This window comes from Ixodes scapularis, unplaced genomic scaffold (assembly GCF_016920785.2).
Source record: "Ixodes scapularis isolate PalLabHiFi unplaced genomic scaffold, ASM1692078v2 PGA_scaffold11__112_contigs__length_91849675, whole genome shotgun sequence".
Taxonomy (NCBI): domain Eukaryota; kingdom Metazoa; phylum Arthropoda; class Arachnida; order Ixodida; family Ixodidae; genus Ixodes; species Ixodes scapularis.
Genome location: NW_024609837.1, coordinates 7,938,171 through 7,960,093, shown reverse-complemented (window position 1 = coordinate 7,960,093; position 21,923 = coordinate 7,938,171). Strand labels below are relative to the sequence as shown.

General features: G+C 43.7%; 1 protein-coding gene and 1 long non-coding RNA gene across 2 annotated transcripts in view; both read left to right on the top strand.

Annotated features, from left to right (window-relative positions):
* The window catches only part of LOC8032569 (large neutral amino acids transporter small subunit 2), an 89,541-nt gene that overhangs the window by 27,136 nt on the left and 40,482 nt on the right, over positions 1 to 21,923 (top strand). The window contains exon 2 of the mRNA XM_029979443.4: positions 1,158 to 1,283. Within this exon, the coding sequence (XP_029835303.2) occupies positions 1,158 to 1,283 (126 nt within the window). The remainder of the gene's footprint in view (positions 1 to 1,157; positions 1,284 to 21,923) is intronic.
* Positions 5,848 to 20,836, top strand: LOC120838751. The gene is made up of 3 exons (XR_005798096.2): positions 5,848 to 6,451; positions 10,211 to 13,061; positions 19,194 to 20,836. It is a non-coding gene; the product is annotated as an uncharacterized LOC120838751 (long non-coding RNA).

The following is a 21,923-nucleotide window of genomic DNA, read 5'->3' as shown; positions in this document are numbered from 1 at the left end:
TTTCGAGGTGTAAAGCAATGACGCGGCGAACAGTCAGTCGCGTCAGCCAGGGAGGCGCCGCCGGCTCTTTTTTTCTTCTTTTGTTTCTTTCTGGCAACAGGGTTTTGTGTGTGTGTGTGTGTGTTCGCATCAATGATGCGCTGAACATGCTGTCGCGTCAGCCACGGAAGCGCTGTCTTCTCCATTCATCCATGTGTACTTCTTCCTGAAAAAAAAAAACAGTATTTTTTTTTGCTGAAATGGCCCAATAGCCTACCCAAGTTTTATCCGCGCGGGGGCTGCAAAGTTGCCTCTACCGGATTTCGAGCCACGGGCATTAAATTCTCGCGCACCCGCCATCGTCATGCGACACGAGCCGGTGGACGTATCTCCAGCTGTCACAAACAACACGTCTGGGACAAGTGGACAAGGCACGGCCTCTCATATATCAACTCCCTCTCATTTCCTGTGTCACCCACATGCAGTTCTATGGAAATTGGTGCAGCATAGTACACCTATGCACCGACAAACTAAGTTTACTACTGAGAATTTGACACGTCAATAAAAATAAAGAAATGATATACCACCAAAACATTTTTTTTAATCACCGAATGTTTACGCCGTTAGAGCTGCGGGAGCCTGATTCGCGAAATCCAGTGAAGCTGATTTAGGAAAACGTAGCTGTTCCCATTTCTTTTTCGTTTTATGTTGTTTTGTATTGCGTTGCACCTTTTTTTTTTTTTTTTTCTTTTGAAAAAAAAAAAAAAAAAAAATGGGACGCCAAAGATTCGGCTCTACGATTTTGGTGTTTGAAAAGTATTGCCGTTACTCACTACAAGGGGAAAAGTGTAGCGAGCACAGGATTACCCATCTCACAAATACGAACGGTAATTAAACACCATGAATTGAAAGCGCAGAAAGTACAAAAGAAAGAGACAAACCGGACAGGACAGAGCGCTGTCCTGTCCGGTTTGCCTCTTCCTTTTGTACCTCTTTGCGCTGTTTTATCTCGTCATGTTTAACAACTACCAACTAGCCCAGCTCTCAACCTTATTACAATAGGTAATGCTTCACGCATTAGGGAGAACGTATCGCTACTTGTGAGTTGTGTACCGTTACCGCCACTGCCCGTTTCGTGGAACTTTTTTCCCTCATTCAGATATCTTTGTCGACTGCAGGTTTCCTGACCTTCGTGAACTGCCACAGCGTGAAGCTGGCCATGAAGGTGCAGGGCATCTTCACCTTTGCCAAGCTGGCGGCACTGGTCATTATCATTGTCACGGGCATCGTGCTCATCGGACAAGGTTTGCTCCCTTGGCAGGTTTTACGTCAGGCGGTGAGGTGTCAAAGGTGTTTTAAATAGGCTCTTTATGGTTTCATGAAAAGGGTCACCAACGTTACTAGAACTACTCAGTTGGGAAACTGCCATAGAGCCTGCTTTGAGAGAGTGGCTCCGATCCGTACTCGAGAACCGAGCTAATGGCGATCGCAACGCCGCCGTTTCTCCCGCAGCGTCCACTCCGGTAACCGCACGGCTGCACCATAGAGTTATTATAATGTACGCTAGAGGTTCAACTGGCGCTAGTGTCTATGCGACTTCCGTGACGCAAATTGAAGCAGACAGCAACCAGTCTACTTTTGCGGTGCTCCTGTTCATTCTTATGGGAAAACGCGCGTGCATTTTGTCTCTTCGCCGGAAAATAACACTGAACACTTCGGTTATTTGGGTCGTACCAAATAGCATGTACCTTGATTAACACTGTATAAGTGTAATTGCTTTAGTTAGCGCATTTTTCTTCATCAGTGAACGATATTGAACTTCGCTACATTTCAGTCCCGAACGTGTGTTCCGCAGCAGGTGTGTAAAAACAAGAGACGATTCAAAGCAAAATTACAATCGAAACGAATATGGAGTGGGTTCAAGGCTCGCCAGCATTCCGGTGACGATTGTATATTGACAATATGCCAGTCCTGTCACTATATGAGAATGATCCCGTCGTGCATGAGGGGATAAAAACCTTCAAAACGTAGATAATAAAGTCCGTGGGCTATGAAAGGTGTCTCTTCGTATTGTTTTCTCTGCCGGGCAGCTTTTATCGCGCACTTGTTCTCAAAGATATCGAGCGCGCGGGTGATATTTTGAACGTAGAACAAGCAGCTTCGCTCAGGGCAGAAAGAATAAAGCGGTACTTACTTATTTAAAATCGGAATAGATTACGTGGCCTTCAATTTATTTTGATCGTACACGCACTGCGAGTTACTGATCCGGTGTTACTGCGCAGTTCTTGCCGCCGTTCTTGATTTTCCAGATGTGCTTCGTTCGTTTGGCATGTATATCCCCCATGCTGGAAATCGCCGACGCCGCGTTCGCGCTAACAGTGTCCGACAGTGCACATAAATACACGTACGAAGCCGTTTTAGCACCGTTCTTAATGCGATGAATTCGAAAGAAAAACGCCGTAACTGACCAATTCTTTCGTTGGCCTGACTGAGAAATGTTCCAAACTACCTAGTACGTACGAATTGTTTGGGTTATTTGCTCTTATGATCGAGCGCAGGCAGAAAATGCACTCACTTTTTCCCATAGAAATGCATTACCGGAAGTCAATTTTCGACTGGTTGCTGTCTGCTTCAATTTGCGTCAGCACACTAGCGCCACTTGAACCTCTAGCGTACATTATAATAACTCTATGGGCTGCACATATTGGTTCAGGTCGAGTCGGGCATGGGTCGGTGGCGCCATCTCGCAGGGCCATCTCGCAGTAGCTATATAAAGCAACTTTCCTGTTTTGACTCGGCGTTAAAGGGTGGCGCTGTTATCGTATTTAGCTTGGTCTCTGTGGACGCCAGCGGTCCAAGTCTCAAGAGTGAATTTTCCAGCTGAGTGTTTTAGTAACGTTGAGGGTCACTAAAGAAGTTTTTTTTTTTTACTTTGTTGGAGGACTCTTGAAAGGCGCACTAAAGTGGATTTGGACTTTTTCATTTAAAGATGTTTAGGAGAGTTCAAGAGAGTTCTGACATCTTTCTGGGAGAGCTAGGTACACTCAAAGGGGTTTTGGCTTTGTCTTTTAGGACTCTTAAATGGTTCTCTAGAGAGAATTTTGACTTTACGTGTTGTAAGGACTCTTGAAAGATACACTAAAAAGGTTTTTGGCCTTTGCCATGCTAAGATTATTAGGACGTGCACTAAAGAGGGTTTTGACATGTTTCTTTGAACTAAGAGCCAGACCCTAGTGTTTTGACTTTGTTTCTAGAACTCCTAAAATGTTCTTTAGATAGGTTTTTTTACTCATTCGTGTAAGGATTCGTCAAAGATGCACCAAAGAGGTTTTGGACTGCCATTTTAAGTTGCTTAAAGGGCGATGCACTCAATATCAAATCAAATCAAATCTTTATTATCTAGAAAACTGGAGGGATCGCCAGACAGAAAGCTGTTAAAAACAGCTTGCCTGGGTGTGGAATCCCTTTACATTGGCAGCAACTTCGACGCTCAAAAATACACGCTACATAAAAATATAAAAAAATACCACAAAAACATATAATTCAAAATCCCACTACGCGAAGCTACACACAGTACAAGCGGAGGTCTTTTTTATTTAGCGTGTATATGTGTATGTTGTTTGTGATATACTTTTTTAATGAGCATGGTACATTATATTGTAGTGACTGAAAGTTGTAGTTTGTACGAGATTGAGGAAGCACATATGTCTATGTACGGCGTGTGTTAACATTACTTTCATTCATTTTGAGTCTTGAAATCATATGTACAAAAAATGTACGAATACCTCGGAGGAAAAACAAATCCCACTAAGTCAACGGTATTCGTACATGCTCACTACTGGAAGTATTCTAAATTTTGTAAACAAAGGTTCTTTGCGGTCCGTATATAAAAAATCCGCGATATAGCGTGCTATTTTTTTTTTTTTTTTCAATAGTAATACATTTTGAAGATCTGTTTTTGTCGTTGTAGCACACACAAGATGACAATAGTTTAAATGAGAGTGAAATAGAGCATGGCAAATTTGTAGCTTAATGTTGGGGGGTAAAACATTCCGACAACGAGTGACAATAACGACAAGTGCTTCGAAAAAAATACACCTAAAGTTTTATGTTTATTTACTCGTTCAATTTCCGAAGTGTCAAGTTGGACTGTGTGATTAACCACGATTGGTTTATTGGTAGCCCTAAATAAAATAGCCTTCGTTAACTTTTGCGTTTACGTTGAGCCGATTTACTTCGGGCCACTTAGAAAACTCTTTTTAGAACAGAGTCTGCTTTGCATAGTACTACATTAGCATCATCACCAGAAAGAAACAGGCATGTGTCGTCTGCATGAATAATAAACTGCGCTTCATTGTCAATATTTACAATATCATTGATGAAGACATTAAACAAAAGAGGTCCTAATACACTTTCCTGCGGTACGCCTTGCTGTACATTTCTAAAAGAAGAGCAATGACCATCGATAACAACGCAGTGCTTCCTATGTTGTAATTATGATTTCAGTAAAACAAGTGGCACACCTAAAGAAGCGCAAAAAAAAAAAAAATACAAGGACAAGGAAGTAGACAGACAAGAGCGCTTGTATGTCTACTTCCTTGTCCTTGTATTTTTTTTTCTGCGCTTCTTTAGGTGTGCCACTTGTTTTACTGAAATCATAATTACAATATAGGAAGCACTGCGTTGTTATCGATGGTCATCGCTGTTCTTTTAGAAATGCACAGCAAGGCGTACCGCAGGGAAGTGGGCAGACAAGCGCTCTTGTCTGTCTACTTCCTTGTCCTTGTATTTTTTGCGCTTCTTTAGGTGATCATAAACCAACTGGCCCAAATTGCTACCTTAATGAAGTGGCACACCACGGACGCCTTCACGACGCCCCGCCCCCTCTTTCCTCCTCCCGGTCTAATGTTGGCCCTCGTACTTCCCACTGTCGGTTATCTGGCCCCCACGCTCAAATGAGTTTGAGACCACTGGTGTATAGGAAGGTCTCAGCGTTCTTTGCACATGGCCGAATGTGAAGGCTGTCGGCGCCGGGCTAAAGCACGGAAGAGAAGGCAACACGTGGGGGTTTACCATCAGAGCGATGAGTTTTAGCAAGTCGTTTCCACAAGAACGGTTCGTCCTTGAACGCATCACCGACGCCACTGCGTATGCGCGCGCGAGTCGTTCGGCGCGTCTGGAGGTTCTTCTCGTTTGTTTCTTCCATTCCGATCGCTGGAGCCGTCACCGGAATGTAGCCAGCACCGTTCACGACTTGGGTAAAAAAAAAAGAAAAAAAGATGGCCGTTCGGCCACGCACGCGCTCGCTTGGCGACGCGCGTGGCAACATCCATCTGCAAGAAATATTACAAAGGCAACACGGGGTCTGTATGAATAGTACAGGGTGAAACAAGGAGACGCCAGGCTCTTTAAATTGACCGGAAAATTCGGTTTCTTAACCTATCACGCTACGACTTTGTGCAACGTTGTCCACAGATGGTGCATTTTTTTTTTTTTGTAAAATTTGCGAAGAGCGAACTTACCCGAGGAAAAAGTAAAGAAAGAAAAAGGCTTAGCTCCTATGTAAACGCAGCGACGCCACCGGTCTGCAAACAACACGGCGCCGTTTCGCACGGGAGACGAGAGATGGCGCAAGCCGTCGCGACGCCAACTGCCGCCAACGAACGAGCAGACGACGCCGAGAGCCGGCCCTTTTGCAGACAAGGAACTGCAGTTCCTTGCTGTTGCGAGCGCCTATCCAGAGATCTGCCCGTGCCTAGATCTGGGGACAACGCCAGCGTAGGGAAAACCGCTCGTAGGGAATCCGTTCGGATGGTAGTGATGATGATGATAATCATGTCATATAACACCTGAGACTGTGGTCGAAGAAATTGGAAACTTTTTAGTAGAAGGATCAGACACAAAAAGGGACGTCTCAAACTCAGCTAACTGGTTTATTTCTCGACTATCCTATATCATGATTGACTTGCCCACTGGCGCCACCCTGGCCTCGCTGTTTTCAACTTTCTCGGGTGCTCAGGTTGCCGGAGCGGCGTGTTTGAGCCGTTTGAACCACAGGTTTGAACCGTTTCAACGGGAGTAATGGCAAAACGGACGGAGTAGCACTGCGTGGCCTCGCAATCCCAGCGACCCGACGAGCTCGCAAAGCGGTGCTCGGAAGACGACCCTCCCAAAGCCGACGACGCGCACTCACCTCTGTGGACGGCGAAGAAACATCGTCGCACTGTGACAACGGCGACTAGTACACGGCATAAGTACAAGTGCATGATTTGTGACATGTGCTTCAAGAAAATCTACCTAAAGGAGGTTCACGGGGACGCTGACACGAGCTGGATCACACTGTCCGCTGCCGCCTTGCATGCGATCTGTGTCCAACAGCTTTTGCATTCCATTGGGGACTTCCTGCGCCACTTTGAAGCGAAACACGGGATCGTCGCGAGGCGTGACAAGTTAAAGTTCAATTTGTTGAAAGGTAAGTGCGCTCGCTTGGTTTTCTACCTTTTGTACAGAAGAAAAATCAATAACAATGCCTACCACTGTTACAAAAATACGGTTTGGGCCTAGAGCAGAAAAGATATAATTCAAGCTCTCGTTTAAAGACTAAAAAATCTGAAAAGAGACGACAATTCATTACCACAAATTTGCATCCGCACCAATGGTGACTATTGCGATTGCACAAAGGGAATACACTGGTCCTCTAATAGCACGAGCTGCCACATGAAATCCCAGCATATGTTGTCGTATCGGAAATTAATTAAAAGTGTATTGTTGGGCCAGTTTGGTCATCTCGAAAACATTGCAAAAGAAGAGGATAAGAACAGAAATGGCAACAAGCGTTACCATCTAGTATTGACTGACTGTTTAATGCGTGCTAAGAGAATTACGAGAAGAAAGTCGGTTTGTTAATTTTTTTTTTCTTTCCTTTTCTCTTCTAGAGGGTTGTTCATCTTTCTAGAGCATCAAAATGCAACACTGCCTTTCTTTGAATCTCAGAGTGACACATTCTTTTCGATAGTGCCACTTGTCCTGTCCCTCTCTCGTCTTTTGTGCAAATTGTTTTCGAGATGCTTAAAGGGATACTACAACGAAATTTCGGCGCTCATTTTTTTGGTCTATATGTGTTCAAAAGAGCAGTATCACATAGAACATACCAATATCTTGTTAAAAAAGTCTCGAAAATGAATTTTAAAACAAATTAAACAATTAGCAAAGAGCACCTGGTGGATGTCGCTAACGCCTCGCTTGTAATGCCCGTCTAGGAACCTTGACAGCTAGTGACGGAGGTCGTCTTGCTTCCGGCCACGACGAGAGAAGAGGGGCAGGAGGAACTCCCCTCTTCCCGAGAATGCCTTTTGTGTGTCGCAGAAGTCGCTATTGTCCCCCTACAAGATTACAGAAGATTAACCCGTCACTCAAAATTCCTACAAAAGCAGCCGCTTCGGTGGCTGGAACGACTAGGCCATCCTCTCGACGTCAGTCTCGCCGTAGCTTTGATCGTCTTGAGACGACCTACGTCACGATTGCGTTGGATGTCACGTGGTCTCCGCTGGGCCTTCTCCGAGCGCTTGCCAGAGTGGGCCGTTTATAACGAAAAATATAGCCACCAGGCTCAAAATACAAACGTGCGATTGTCATTTACGGATATTGTGGATCATATTCAACCTATTTTTGAACACGACGGGAATATTTCAAATTTCGTTGAAGTATCCCTTTAAAACTTGCTGTGCGGTACGAGTTTATTCTTTCGTTCCCCTCTGAAATGTGCTTTCAAAGTGGTAGTTTGTGACGTCGTATACAGAGCTCTTTTGTTCTGCAGGTGCACGGTCCTCAAAAAGCTTGTGCACCAACTGCACTGATCAAAGCTATGGAACTCAGAGTACTCCTGGAGAAGTGGCAATCAGTTCATTGCATGACGTTTCATCGACAGCTCAGATTACCTTTTTTTCTGTAATAAGCTGCATGAGACTGTCACTGCGACAGTCTCATGCAGTGTCGGTAAGGTGGGTTAACATTTTTGTAATGAGCCGCCGCGAAGCGGCGTGAACGCAGGCAGGCAGGCGGGTGGGTGGGTTAATGCATACCCCAGTGATACACGCAAGACGAAATGTCCCTACAGCGTGCAATTCGCATAACAAGCATCAATGAAACGGTTGTGTTGACGAAACGTGTGTTCATGAAAAGTTGTCCATGAAACATAATTTTACGAAGCGAGTTTCGATGAAATGAAAGGGACCCTTTATGGAGTGGCATGCGCTGTGTAGCCGAAAACCCATATTTGACGTCATAAACGGTGAATGTGAAACATGGATATCTTGCGTTTGCCAACAATTTTGCACCAAATAATTGTCATATTTGGATTCATGGGGTAAAACCAGGCAAGAATTGACCTCCAACTATATTTTTAGGAACCACTTCAGCTTTCTTTAAGCCATGTTACTTTACAAGCATGACTTTCACATCAGGACATCAACAGGATCGCCTCCTAAAGCAGACCTGTGCATGGGAATAGCCATACTTCCAGTGTATATACCTTATAACGTCCTGAAGGAGTATTTTACCACTTGCAATTCATTTAGCACTGAATTGTTTGTGCGGTAACATACTTCCTCGTTACGTTTGGTCGAGAAAGAGTTGAATGAATGTCCGAGCCCTTTTTAAGATAAAATAGAATGTCAATTTTTATTCCTCGAGCAAACACTTGTTCTCGTGCATTGACGCTAAAGCTTGTGGATAGTGTTGCAAGTCGTGTTGCAAGTTGCACCAGGGAACGGTGACACGATAGCAAGGTAGAACAAGAGGTTTAATATGGCGATCGGCTCAGAGCCAGGTACGTTCTAGCCACGGTCGCAAGGCATGATTTCATGTGCACGAGCCGCGGAGCTCTATCTGCTCGGCTGCTCAGTGTAGCCAACATCTCCCCCATACAGAAGAGTCAAAGTCTCAGGGGAGCCTTGATGCATCGGCCACTTCTCGTCTGTGAATGAAGATTGCCTTCACATTCTATACGTGGCTCTTGAGCATCTCCGCTCTCAACGACTTCCGCAACCCACTTCTGACACCATGTTGCAAGTTGCGCCAGGAAAGGTGACACGATAGCAAGGTAGAAGAAGAGGTTTAATATGACGATCGGCTCAGAGCCGGGTACGTTCTAGCCACGTGCGCAAGGCACGAGTTCATGCGCACGAGCCGCGGAGCTCTATCTGCTCGGCTGCTCAGTGTAAGCTTAAGCACATAACCTTAAGCGCATAAGCTTAAGCACAAACCTAGCACACCTGATTGTAGTGGCTTTGGCCGTTGCCACAGGTATGTATGATGGGAGTATGGCTACCTGGGGAGTGAAGCAGAGGGGTCATAGTGTTACTCTAATATCCCGAGAGATAGCCCACCTAAAATCAATAAAAAAATGGCTCAAATTAAGGAGTGGGCTCACTTGCAGTGTGAAGCAATAATGGCTCTACTTGCCAGTCGGCAATGGTTCATTACATCTTGCCATAGCTAACTCGACACAATAACTAGACACGTTATCTCCCCAATAGTTAACTAAAAGGAAAAAAAAGCAAATGAAGCCAAAAACTGGGGTGGCTTACCTTTCGAGGCTGGGGCATCTCTCAGAATTTTATGGTAAGCATATATCTCACGTCTACAGTTTACATGGTACCAACACACTGGGGTTTTTCAGCTGCTCTTGTGACTGCCACTATAATGAGACTTGACTCTTTTCTAGGGGTGTATGAATACTTTAATATCGGAATACAAATAAAATAGTAAGCTCTCGGATGAATCGATTCGCGAATAAAATTCTTAGTGTTTGGTTAACCGTAAATTTAAAATGTTCTGTGAAAGATGCGCGGTTGACATGGAGCCAAAGAAACTTGTGCTTCCTCTCCATTGTAGTGTGCACTTGCATTGAACTTATGAATATGCAAAACATATTTTGGTTTGCGTTTTTTTTTTTTTTTTTGTCCTCCCGTCACTCACATAGCAGGTGCACTTGCAAACACTACACATGTGGGGTGCAGTGAACCTGTTCTTGCAGACCGTAGTGTTTAGGAGTGCACCTACTATGTGGGCATTGGGAGCACAAAAAAACCATGGACTGCATGCTACAGCTAAAAGTCTGATTGGGATGTACATTTAGTGAAACAAACATGAAGATGTTTTGATGTGACTGACATACCACTCTTAATTCAGGCCATTTCATTTTAAGCTTTCTTTCTTCTCTGCCTGCCAGAATTCAGCGACTGGAGGGAGGCTAAGGATGGCAGAGAGCATGTTCGCTTCATTCTCCACGACGGACCCAAGGGACGAGATGAGGGTGTCCTGAAAAGGTATTACTACTGCCACCGCTCTGGATCATTTCAGAGCAAGAGGTAAATGACAACTGAGAACCCAGGGCACTTGTAAGACTAATGTGCAATGCTTAGCCACAATTCAAGCTACAGAGAAAGATGGCAAGGTGACAGTAGAGTACCAGGCAGAACACTACGGCCACCCGAAGGAACTGAAGCACCAGCGCCTCTTTACGACTGAGAAGGAGGCTTTAGCTGATAAACTAAAGCAAGGCATCCCCGCCCGTAAAGATCTGGTAGACGCACATTCTTCTGCTGGCAGTGAGATGGGCAGGCTACATTTGCTCTCAATGAAAGACATTGGCAACATCTCCGCCGAGCATGAAATTCTGACGAAAGAGCTACGGCACTGAACAAAGTCAGATTCCCCAGTCCTGTACTGACATGGAGGAAGGAAAACAAAAAGAGCTTTGAGCTTGCCCTGATGACTGTCCCTCAGAAAGAACGCCTCACAAAGCTTGGCCCCAAGTTTCTGTGCATTCACTACACTCATAATATAAATGGCCACAATCTGCAACTGAAGACTCATGACAGCTGCAGAAGATCAGTCAGGCATGCCATGCACATATTTGATCTCAAAGTAACTAGACACCAAGGCTATGAAACACTCCTTAAGGCCATAAAGGTAATGCATGGGAGGAAGTGATGGGCTGTGCCCAACATTGGATGCTCTGCTCGTGGCATGTAAGCCACGACTGGGCTCTGAAGTTGCAGTCAGTCCAAGATATAAGCAAACCCGTGACCGTCTTTGCGACGAGTTGTGGGCGCTGAGAAATTGCAAAGATGAGGATCAATTCCAACGACCTCCGACAGGCTTCCCGTGACCTCCGACAGGCTTCCCGTGTCAGAAACTAAGTGAAGAGGCTGATCCAAAACTAATTCAACAAGTACAGGAGTTTCTTCAGTACTTTGGGCACTACCATGGTGGCAGAGCCTAACAGTGGGCGCTCTGCTTCAGAAAGGGCATTCCTTTTAATACTACCAACCACTTGGAGGCAATGTACAAGGACCTGAAGTCACGCTTATGCATGGAACTCACAACCAGAGGCTTGACAAGCTGTTGATGATCCTCTTCGAACTGAGCCGTGACCGGCTCTACAAGCGTCCCAAGTCGCTCGTAAAAGGAAAAACGAATCGGCATGATGCAGCCCTTTTTCGGAGGCACCAGGAGGGGATGAAAATTCCAGCATCAGATGTAGAACAGCTGCAAAATGGCAATGGCTGACTTGTAAAGTCTCAGTCCCAGACAGAGAGAAGCTACCATGTTGAGAAGGGCGACCCCCGCCAGAGTTGTGTGCTTCGTTGCAGGGACTGTGATATCTTTATCGACAGTTACAAGTGCACTTGCAATGACAGCCTGATTTCATCATCAATGTGCAAGCATATTCACGCAGTAGCTTACCTGGGGATTCATGTGACGACCGTGGAGGAGGCCGACACTGAGCCAGGTGTAGAAATGCCATCAACAACACTTGAAGCAACAGGCTTTACGTTAGATGATGAGCCACAGTCCCTCTTGGATGACATTCGGCAGGGTATTGAGGTAGGGATGGAGAAGACTCAACCAAATTCAGAGGACAACATATGTTTAACAATAAGTGGACTGAACAAGTCCCTCTCCAGGAAGAAATTGACAAGCTCTTCAAGCTCCCTGGTGTTGAAATACCGTACCAAGGCCCAAGAAGTACTTGACTCTGTTCCAGATGAGACTTCTCCAAAACCTAGGGTAATCCCTCACAACAAAAAGATGGAAAAACAACCACGGTACTTTCCCCCCCAAAAAACGCCCTGGTTCTGGTCCCATGCATGGCAAACCTCCCACCAGCTTGGAGCAGCAGCACATCATGCAGGGCCTTGTAGCCAGGTGAGTTCCTACAGAAGGAGCAGCATCCGCTCAGCTCCATGTGGATGTTCCGAGCATGTCTGTGCTGGCCCTCAAGGAGCATGACTACTTTGCAAATCAGTAGTCGTGACAATTGGACTACAAAAAAGGGGCAGTATTCTTCTTGCAAAAAGGAATGGCGTGTTGGACAGCTTGGATTTCTTTCCACTTTGGAGAATGTCACGAGAGGCTCGAGCTAAAGGCAAGAGGGGCATCTCTTACCATCCTCCAACAGGTTACGTTAGGCGAGGCATTATATGCTGACCTTAATCGTAACACTTTTTTAACAACCAGGGATTGGCAATTTTATTTCAGTTGATACGGAACGGTTGTCTCTAAATTAACGGGCAACCATAGTGCCTCGAAATGCTTGTTTATAAGCGTGCCCCTCCATGAAACCGGCACTCTTTTTTTTAGATAGTATTACTGCACGAGAATGTGCAGCTTTTTCCGCTTTGGAGAATGTCAAGAGGTGCTCGAGCTCGCCATTCTCCAACAGGTGGCTTATGTTATCAGCTGGTCTTAATTGGAAAAGTTTTAATGGCCAGAGCTTGCCAATTTAATTTCAAATTTATGCAGACAGGTTACGTCTAAGTTAATGAGTAACCATAATACCTCAAGTTGCCTGTTACATGCTTATTTTTTATTTTGCATACTGCTGCACGGGAATGTGAAAGTTGCAGTTCCCGCGACATACCAAATTATTTTAGTATGTGACTTATATGCTTTAGGATATAATCGTTTTCTTGCTAATAAGTGCCTATAATCACTGTTTCATTGTTTTGTGAGCCAAGAGGGAGTGACCACTGGCGACCACAAGCATGAGGATCTGCTACAGGAAGCATAATCATGTAAGTCATCCCTGTGTGCACGGGATAGTTTGTAACGGGCTAGGTGAGATTCAATTGCCAGCATTTTAAAAAGCGATAACTCAGAGGAGAGTAAAAGTACAAGCAAGCTGGTGAATTGCAGACGAAAAACTGAAACACCAGAAGGAAAAAGGACACGAAAAAAAGGATGACACACACACACACCGTCTCGAACACAGCTGAAGGTTTATTCCAAAACCACACCCTTTTATAACGGTACACCACAGTCAACGCCAAGAACCCTCACACCAAGTCACACACCCAGACCAGAGCAAACAAAAGAAATGCACTCGACGCTTCCATACGTGCCAAGGTCAAGCAACTGACAAAAAAAAAAAATTGCATTGGTCAAAAAGTCTGTCTTTGCTTGTGAATCACCATAGACGAGACACTTGCGCAATTACCAGCAGAACCAATACTAAGAGTTTCTTCTACCGCGCGTTTGAACTGATCTCGCTCGGCTTATCACCGTAGTGGCCATCCAATTCGGATGACAACTGTTGCAAACTTATAAATGTACTACAGTTTCTGAATTTGGGGATTGCAGAACACACCTTTTGTGCTCTATGATTTGCTCATTAACATAACATCCAGTTTAAACTATGTATGAAAACCCAGGTGCCAAAGGAATATTATAAACACTACCATATTGACATTCAGTGGCAGGATTCCTATGCATTTTCCCGCAAACTTTTTCTACCTCTTGTGAAAGGAGTCGACCTACTTTATCTGAAGTCTTCAGAAGCACGTTCTCATGGTCACTCTCGTCGTCGTCTGAGGCCGTCTTGTCTTCACAGGCAATGTGAGACTCACTCTGAAGACAAATTCGGGATCTTCAGCATCGCTGCCGTCCGAACTGCTCCTAGGAACAGCTCTTTTTCTGGGAACCATCACCGCCATTAGCATTCCTCATGCGTGTCGCCATTTTAAATTCACGTTGCCAGGCCAACAACTGCTGTCAGGCTAAACACATTGCAAAAGTGCAAAACGCTTTTTTTTTTTTTCTAGCACCTTTTTAGGTTGAAAATAGAAACCGAAACCAATTTTTGAACGTAACTTGTCTTTGACGCAGAGAGCAGCACAGCATGAGGGTGGACGAATGTGACTCGTCATTGGTGATATTTGTACAAACTAATAATGTGCACAGCTCGGACCAATGTAATTTAGCACACAGGTGGAATATAATTGTGACATTGTCTGTCCCTTTTTTTCTATCTCTTATAATTTTTTTCCCCCTTTTTTGACCACAGTCCAGTCTTTTTTGACCACAGTGTCAACCGTCAGCTTGCCTGCACATAAACCTTTTTTTTTTTTTTTTTCAATAAAATTGGCCATTTCTAGCTATATTATTGAACAGAGCTCACTTTAGTAAAAAAAAATAAAAGAGAAAAAAATTTTTTTTTTCTGTAGTTTACGTGTGAAAACCAAATTACATTTTAGGCCACTGTCTATTTTGGCAAAGGGTGACAGATAATACATAAGCCAAGTTTACTTCCTTCCCATTTCCTCATTTTTTCAGTCGTAATAAATGCCACGGTGGCCCAAAAGGCTGTTTGATGATATTGCACCAAAAGGAGTGGGCAATCACCCATAAAAAGTGTTGTTTCCTTAGCTGTGGGGGGGCTCAAACTTTTAGGTTGAGCTGCACCATCTAGATCACTTCTGTAGTAAATCGTAGCACGATAGGTCAAGGTAGCAATTTATGCGGTTCTTTCAAAGGGTTATGCGCATTTATACTCGTGCTGTATTTTTACAGATCAAGAGACTTGTATGACTGAATCATGCCAGCTGTGTACTAGCTTGTTGAAGGCGCCACATAAATGACGACATAAGCCATTGACTTTAGTGGCACACCAACTTTTTGTCAAAGTGCCCATTAGAATTGTCAAAGGCAACGCTATCAACGCAGTTTGTCTGTGCAATGCCATCAATGCAGTTTGTCTGTACCACTGCCGTTCAAAGTCCGGTAGCTAGCCCAAATAGTCTAGCATCACATACGAGGTTCGTTGGCAGAAAATGCAAGAACAAATGAAGTTCAGGCACCTTGTGCAGCCTCACCAACAAATGTAGACCACATACTGCAATGGCAAAAACACAGAGGTCGTCCGCTTCTGTCCACATACCTTCTGCGCATGCGCGAGTTTGCCGTTGTGTTGATAAACAAAGCACGCCGCACGTCGGTGTATACACTCTGCCAATTTGTAATTTATGTGATGAAGATTTCTACAAAACTAAAACATATTGGCTGTTGCTGAATTGTGCCAAAAACATTAAGGGTGATTTCAAATAAGATAGATCAAGGGGTGGCTGGTCGACAATTTCAATTCAATTGATATTTTTCTGTCATTGCTTAATATCCCGTATTTGCAACTCCAACGCCCCATACGTGGCAAGGCGGTACTTCCAAGATGGCAGAAGAGACGAAGATAGATTCTCCAGGATTTCACATGCACCTGCTTGTTCACGCTTGTCACTGCGCTAAAAATGACTCATTTGTGTACAAATGCGAAGCAGTTAGGGCAGGATCATATTACAGGTGACGGAGATATTGATGCGTGGTAGAAAAACGAGCATACTGATATTTAAAAGTTGCAGAAACCCCAACTTCCGAAGCTTTGTGGTGTGTGAGCGCGTTTTAGACACCAACCACATCACTGTTTGTGGCAACATATTTTAGAGGGTGATGAAGATATTGTGTTTGCGCTTTGCCTGGCCATTAGTGCTCTAAAAAGTGAGCCGTGCACGGTGACCATCAAGCTTCAGAAGAGCAGCGTTCACAGTATTGATGTCTTCGTGTCACAGGCACGCAACTCGCTGCTCACCTTCTAGGTTTTAGTGTGAAAACCAAATTCGAAGTGCCATCTAGATTTTCGTTTACGAACTGTGTGCTCCATAGAGTGCTGTGGAACTCCATTTAGACGCTGAGCTTCAAAACATGTATTCCGTAAAATACAGTGCAGTTACCATAGCAGCCGTGTCTATTTATTGTTGTAACTCAATATATAGGCTCTAAGCATCCTAAAAAAACCTGAAACCACATTCAAGAGCAGCCGATTTCCCTAGTAAAAGTACAATCAAAGATTTTTCCGCGCCTCTCTTTCTGCATTGTGGTGCCACCAGACAGGAAGGCAGCAGGGGAAGGCACATGACAGTAAATCACGAGTGACGGTTTCCCGGCGGACTGACTTTTCGAAGGCGCGCATGGTGGCACCCCCTGGTGTTCTGCGCCATGGCACAGAAAGAGGGGCGTGGCACAATCTTTGATTGGACTTTCAATAGGGAAATCGGCCAGCCTTGAATTTAATTTTGGGTTTTTTAGGATGCTTAGAGCTTATAGATTGAGTTACGACAATAGACGGTATCAGAATCCACTTGAGTGTCCCTTTAACAAAATAATTTGTAATGGTTACACCCACCATGTCTAAATAATTTTCTTTGTTTCTGATTCTAAAAAGTATTAGTCTTCTCCTGGTGTTACTGTTTTAGTTATTTAATTTCAAAGATGCCTGCTCCAATAGTGAGCGTGAATGCGACCGTCTACCTTTATGTGATCTAAGATTTCTTGTGCGCCCAGATTCTTTTTCTGATGAAAAATAAACATGTTTATTTACACCGGACATTAGGCAATGACATATAAAAATATCAATTGACTTGAAAATGTTGACCAGCCATCCTTCGGTCAATCTTATCCCAAAATCACCCTTAAATTGTCCAAAACAGCCCGAACCTGCACCAAAATACCTCCAAAACTTTTTTTTTTTTTTTTTTTCAATTTTTTTTTTGTTATATAATAAGTTTTTGTTGCGATACATGTTTTACTTTAATGTGGACTTTTCTGCTCCTAAGCTGCTTCAAAATGTACATGTTCTCCTCTTGAGCTGCTCCGAAAATTTTTTACAGAATTTGTTTTAACTGTCTTACTTAGTCATGGGCAGTAGCCATACTCAAGTTTACCTTAAAAGGACACTGCCCCCCCCCCCCCTCACAAATTGTTTTTTAATTTTTTGCCAGGCGTTTGAATACTATTTAAGTAATATTTCGCTACAGAGAAGACAGAATGCACCGACACCGTGAACGACAGTTCTGAAGTAGAGGTCCCACGCCCGTCATCCGCGAGTCCCACGAAACGTGAAACGACGCCATGTTGAGAATTATGCAGTGAACGCACAGAATGCTTCCAATTGTCTGTGCAACCTTTTTTTTTATTATTTTTTTCAATCAACATATTTGCAGCTTTTTGGGAGTTACAAAAAATGTTTCATTTTTTTTATACTTTTAGGATTCACTGTGTGCCTTCAATGACCCACGACTTTGATTAAATTTGATGGTCGTGTCTAAACCTTAGAAAACTGCCTTGGAAAAGAGAGTGAGCGTGACTCGATCGGCAGTTTTCGGGCGGAAAGAAACCGAATTTCGAGCTGCAAATTTTGTTCTAGGTAGTTCGGCTCTCATATGTCACATAAAACTAACAACCTCGGCGAGCATAAATACCCTGTCAGTGTCCCTTTAAAGGGTCCCTGAAAAGAAAAGTTTTTTTTAAACAGTCTGGTTGGGACACGCAAGTCAAAAATCAAATCTTATGCGAAAAAAAAAAAAAAATTTTCTAGAGCAATATTGACGGCGGGAGTTTATTTGAAATTTTGTGTGCAAAGCCCATGAAGTCACGGGTCATTCCGGAATAACCATCTCGGTCGTGAAGGCAAAGCCGGTCCATTTCTACTCCATGTGCCCGAAATGCCAAGAGAAAACAAGTGGAAAGGAGGTAACTGCCGACTAAATGGCGTCTTGTGCCGTCATTATTGGTCTAAACGAATTTTTTTCGCATAAACTAATCTTTTGACATGCGTGTCCCAACCAGGCTGTTCAAAACTAACTTTTTTCTTTTCTTTTCAGGGGCCTTTTAAGGTGGATTGCAGCAGATGCTACGAGCCAGCACAACTAATTCTGTGCTGAGAGTGTGTTGGGCGACCTTCCGGCTTGGCGCAGCAATGCGCAATGTCACGTGACACTCTGGCCGGGCGTGATGGCTTCTAGCATCAGCTGCGCTCCATCTTAATGCGAAATGGAGTGTGATTACTAGTAATGCATTACCGGTCAGTTGTTACTTTTTCCAATAGCTTTGAACTGTAACGCGTTACTCTTTATTAGCGGTACTTTGTAACTGTAACACTTACTTTTTTATTGGGTAACTGCAACTTTTAAAGTGATGTTCTTTAAAGCCAAGTTCCATGTTCTTTAAATCCGAAAAAGAGGGGGGGGGGGGGGGGGGGGTTTGCTGTTTATTCTTTTCTTGCAAATTTGATGTTATTCATTGTCTATTTTTGCTGTTGACCGGAATGCATGCAGGGGTTGTGTCATAGGAGTGACAGCATATCTATAAGACCCATGGAGTGCTAAATGGCACATGTAGAAACACTTTTCAAAGGAGGAAGCAGCCTTGCAAACAGATCAGTGTAGTCTGTATTCAAGAGAACACGAAATGAAGATGTCAAGACAGGTTGTTTGTTGTAAAACTGGTGTTTTTCTTGTTAAAAAAAACTTGAATTTCTTATTTGCTTTTTTCCACCGATTTTGAGAAACACTTTTTAGGGGTTACTTTTCAGTGTTTGCCGTCATACCAAAAACCTAGAACTTTACCTATAGTACATTGTTTTGAAATAACCTTTTAAGCCACCCAGGGGTGTTGCCGTTTTGGTGCCTGCCACCTGAGCCTTTTTTTCCCTGAACACTCACCATAGGTTAATACTAACCCTCAAGGAGGGAAGCACCTTCAATCTGTTGAAAATGCCAAAGTATGACAGGTGAGCAGCAGGTAACAAGTGATGAAGATTGCTCATCTGGACAAAATGTTTTTGGAGTCGAAATCGAGAGAAACATTTTTATTAGGTTTTCATTTGGCTGCCCTTGCAACAAACCTTACCTTGATTTTGTATTAAACAATAAAGCTATTTGTACTGGACCCAGTGAAGTATATGTGATTGAATAGAGGTGGAGCCATTGGAATGGGAAGGTCAAGGTCCTGTGTAATTCAGTTCACTGACCATTGCAAGAAAATGTAGCATCTGCTGGTGGATTCTGTGACCTTTTGCTACAGCAATTATTGATTATGTGCAGGTACCTGGACCTCGAGACCGGTGGCCTTGGAGATGTCAGCAAGGCTACGGGGTGATTTGCTCACCGCGAGGCTGTGCAATTTAGTGGCATGGAACTAGTGCCTCATTTCGGAGATCTCCATGGCGAGTGAACAGTGTAAGGCTGGTGGGGCAAGAAGTTTATTGGAAGGTTTTGTCATGCCATGGTGATCAACATTCATGACAGGTTCATCTGCCGAACTAGCTATGCAATAGAGGCAAGCCTGCTAAGTCACTGGGATTAGTCGTCAGTGTGTGGCGCAGAGGACTTCTAGGGACAAGTCCAGGAGACGAACATGCAATATTTATTCTGTCTATATTTTGGTGAACCAATGTTACTGTTGACATTGAAGTGTGGGACATTTCGCTTCTGCGGCAAAAAATGTCAGGTGTGTAATGGGGTCCCACAAAAAATACCTATGCTTTGTCTTGAGCTATGTTCATAGAGACATGGCAAGGGGGGGCCAGAAGACTGATGAAAGTTGTGCCGGTGATGGTCACAATTTGGGAGATGTTGCGGATGGCTATGTGATGGGGTGCTGTGACCCTTGATGGACAACTGTTTCACTGAGTCAAACTGTGGCAGTGTTTCTGCTATCTTGAGAGGCAGCATGGTAACGCATCAACACAGTGACAGATTTTACTTTAAACTCAAAATGGGGCACAGGAATAAAACAACTTGCTTGCCTCATCGAGGCACGTCTTCAAATGTGAACTAATATCTTGTCTTTTCAGTACCACCTTTTCTTTCTTTATTTTTTTTTCATATTTTTTTTTGTCTAGGCAAAAGAATCATGTTAAGGTCCGTTCACACTCTTGCAACCGAGTACAACCGAAAGAGACGAGACTGGTTTGTTAGCCTTTTCGGACCTCTTAGGACCGGATGCGCTGCAGTGGAGCTGGTCCTAAGACGAGACTTGTTAAAACCTCTTAAAATTTGTTGGGACGAGAGAACACGTTTTGTAATTTTCCAAGAAAAAACCGACCTGTGAAATACACCTTTGACGAAAAGTTTAGATTGCTACGTACAGGCGTTAATTTTTACGGTCCATTTTAGGTCAAGCCTGGCGGCTTGGACCACCCTTTATTTGTAAAAGGTTCATAAAAGTGTTCACTGCAAACGCATATCACCAATCTTAATAATTAATGAGTCATATTTTGACCAGTGGAAAAACCACATCTTTATTTTCACTCGATTTGGGTATGTTTACGATAAATAAATATTGAGCGAGTAAAATACAATTAAAAAATTGGGTTTGTAGAACAAGTAATAAATAATGGGCCAATTGGTTACGGACGCCAGCAATTGACTCCGTAAGTGTGACGTCATGAGTCCAAACAAACCGTTGCTAGGGTCGATGTTGACAAATACATGTGGCTAGGTTTCGCTACGAAAACCCGACTGTTCATAAATCAGGAGTAGGATTTAAACTTCTAAAATCACAGATATAGCAAGCTTGTATGTTTAAACAGAAGTGTGCAAATAATCGCTTGTTTGTGGAATAATTACAACTGCAACTTCCGGTCTTCAAGATGCCTGCAGCGGACTACGAATACAAGAAGTATGCCGTCTGCCACAAGCTGGCGCCATCATTGAATCGTGTGAATAAAGACTATATTCTGATATTGTATTTGTTTGAAATATAACGACTTTCAGACACTTATAAGAATTCATAGTGGGGTGCGATGCAAAATATGGTTTATTGAAAGTCCGGTCGTCGATCGAGATGATCGTCTGCTAAAAGATTGCATTGCACCTGCGAGAAAAGCACTTCAGGCAACCGGTTGAGATCCCAAATATTTTTTTTTTTTTTTGCGGACTCGCGCTATGTAAAAGTGCTTCATAGCTGGTTGTAACCGTCCCATGAAGAAAGGTTCTTGCAGTTTCTTCAGATTCCCGCAATACCCCAAAGCGTGAGAGAACTGGATAAAAACCATAAGGTGAGTACATGTAGCACTGGTGGAAAGTTGCCTCGATGTAAAAAAAGGGCCAAACCAACCAAGAGCATGTAAAACCCATCATCTGTTCGGTCATATTGTTTGAAAATATGGCGGTATATTTATATCTTATTACTATAATATTGATAAAGTAGTTGCATGCAAGTAGTAGTGAGAGTAAAATCCAGATCAAACTTTCAGTAGTCTTAAAGGCCTGTTCACACTCTTGCGACCGAGAGAGACCAGACCGGTTTTTAAGCCTCTTGCGATCTCTTAGGACCAGCTCCGCTGCAAAGCATCCGGTCCTAAGAGATCACAAGAGGCTTAAAAACCGGCCTGGTCTCTCGGTCTTCCTCGGTTGCAAGACTGTGAACGGAGCTTAAGGCCTGTTCACTCTTGCAACCGAGTACAACTGAGAAAGACGAGACTTGTTAAAACCTCTTAAAATTTCTTGGGACAAGAGAACATGCTGGCGCCATCTATGCGGCGAATTTGGAACTGCATTTAACAAGAGCGAAGGCTTTGTGGTATTTCCGAGGTCAAATGTGCGTAACACCTATAAGAAAGGCTCGTTTATAACGTTGACAAAAGTTTTTCAAGCCAAGAAAGAAGGGATAATGTGCGACAAATAGAAAATATGCCGGACCGCCAAGTTTACACTGCTACCCAATAGATGGCGCCAGTGTGTCATCTCGTAATAGGATTCAAGAAACCCAGTTTTAAGAAGTTGCAAGAGTGTGAACGGGCCTTAACAATGTTATGGTAAAACGGCGTT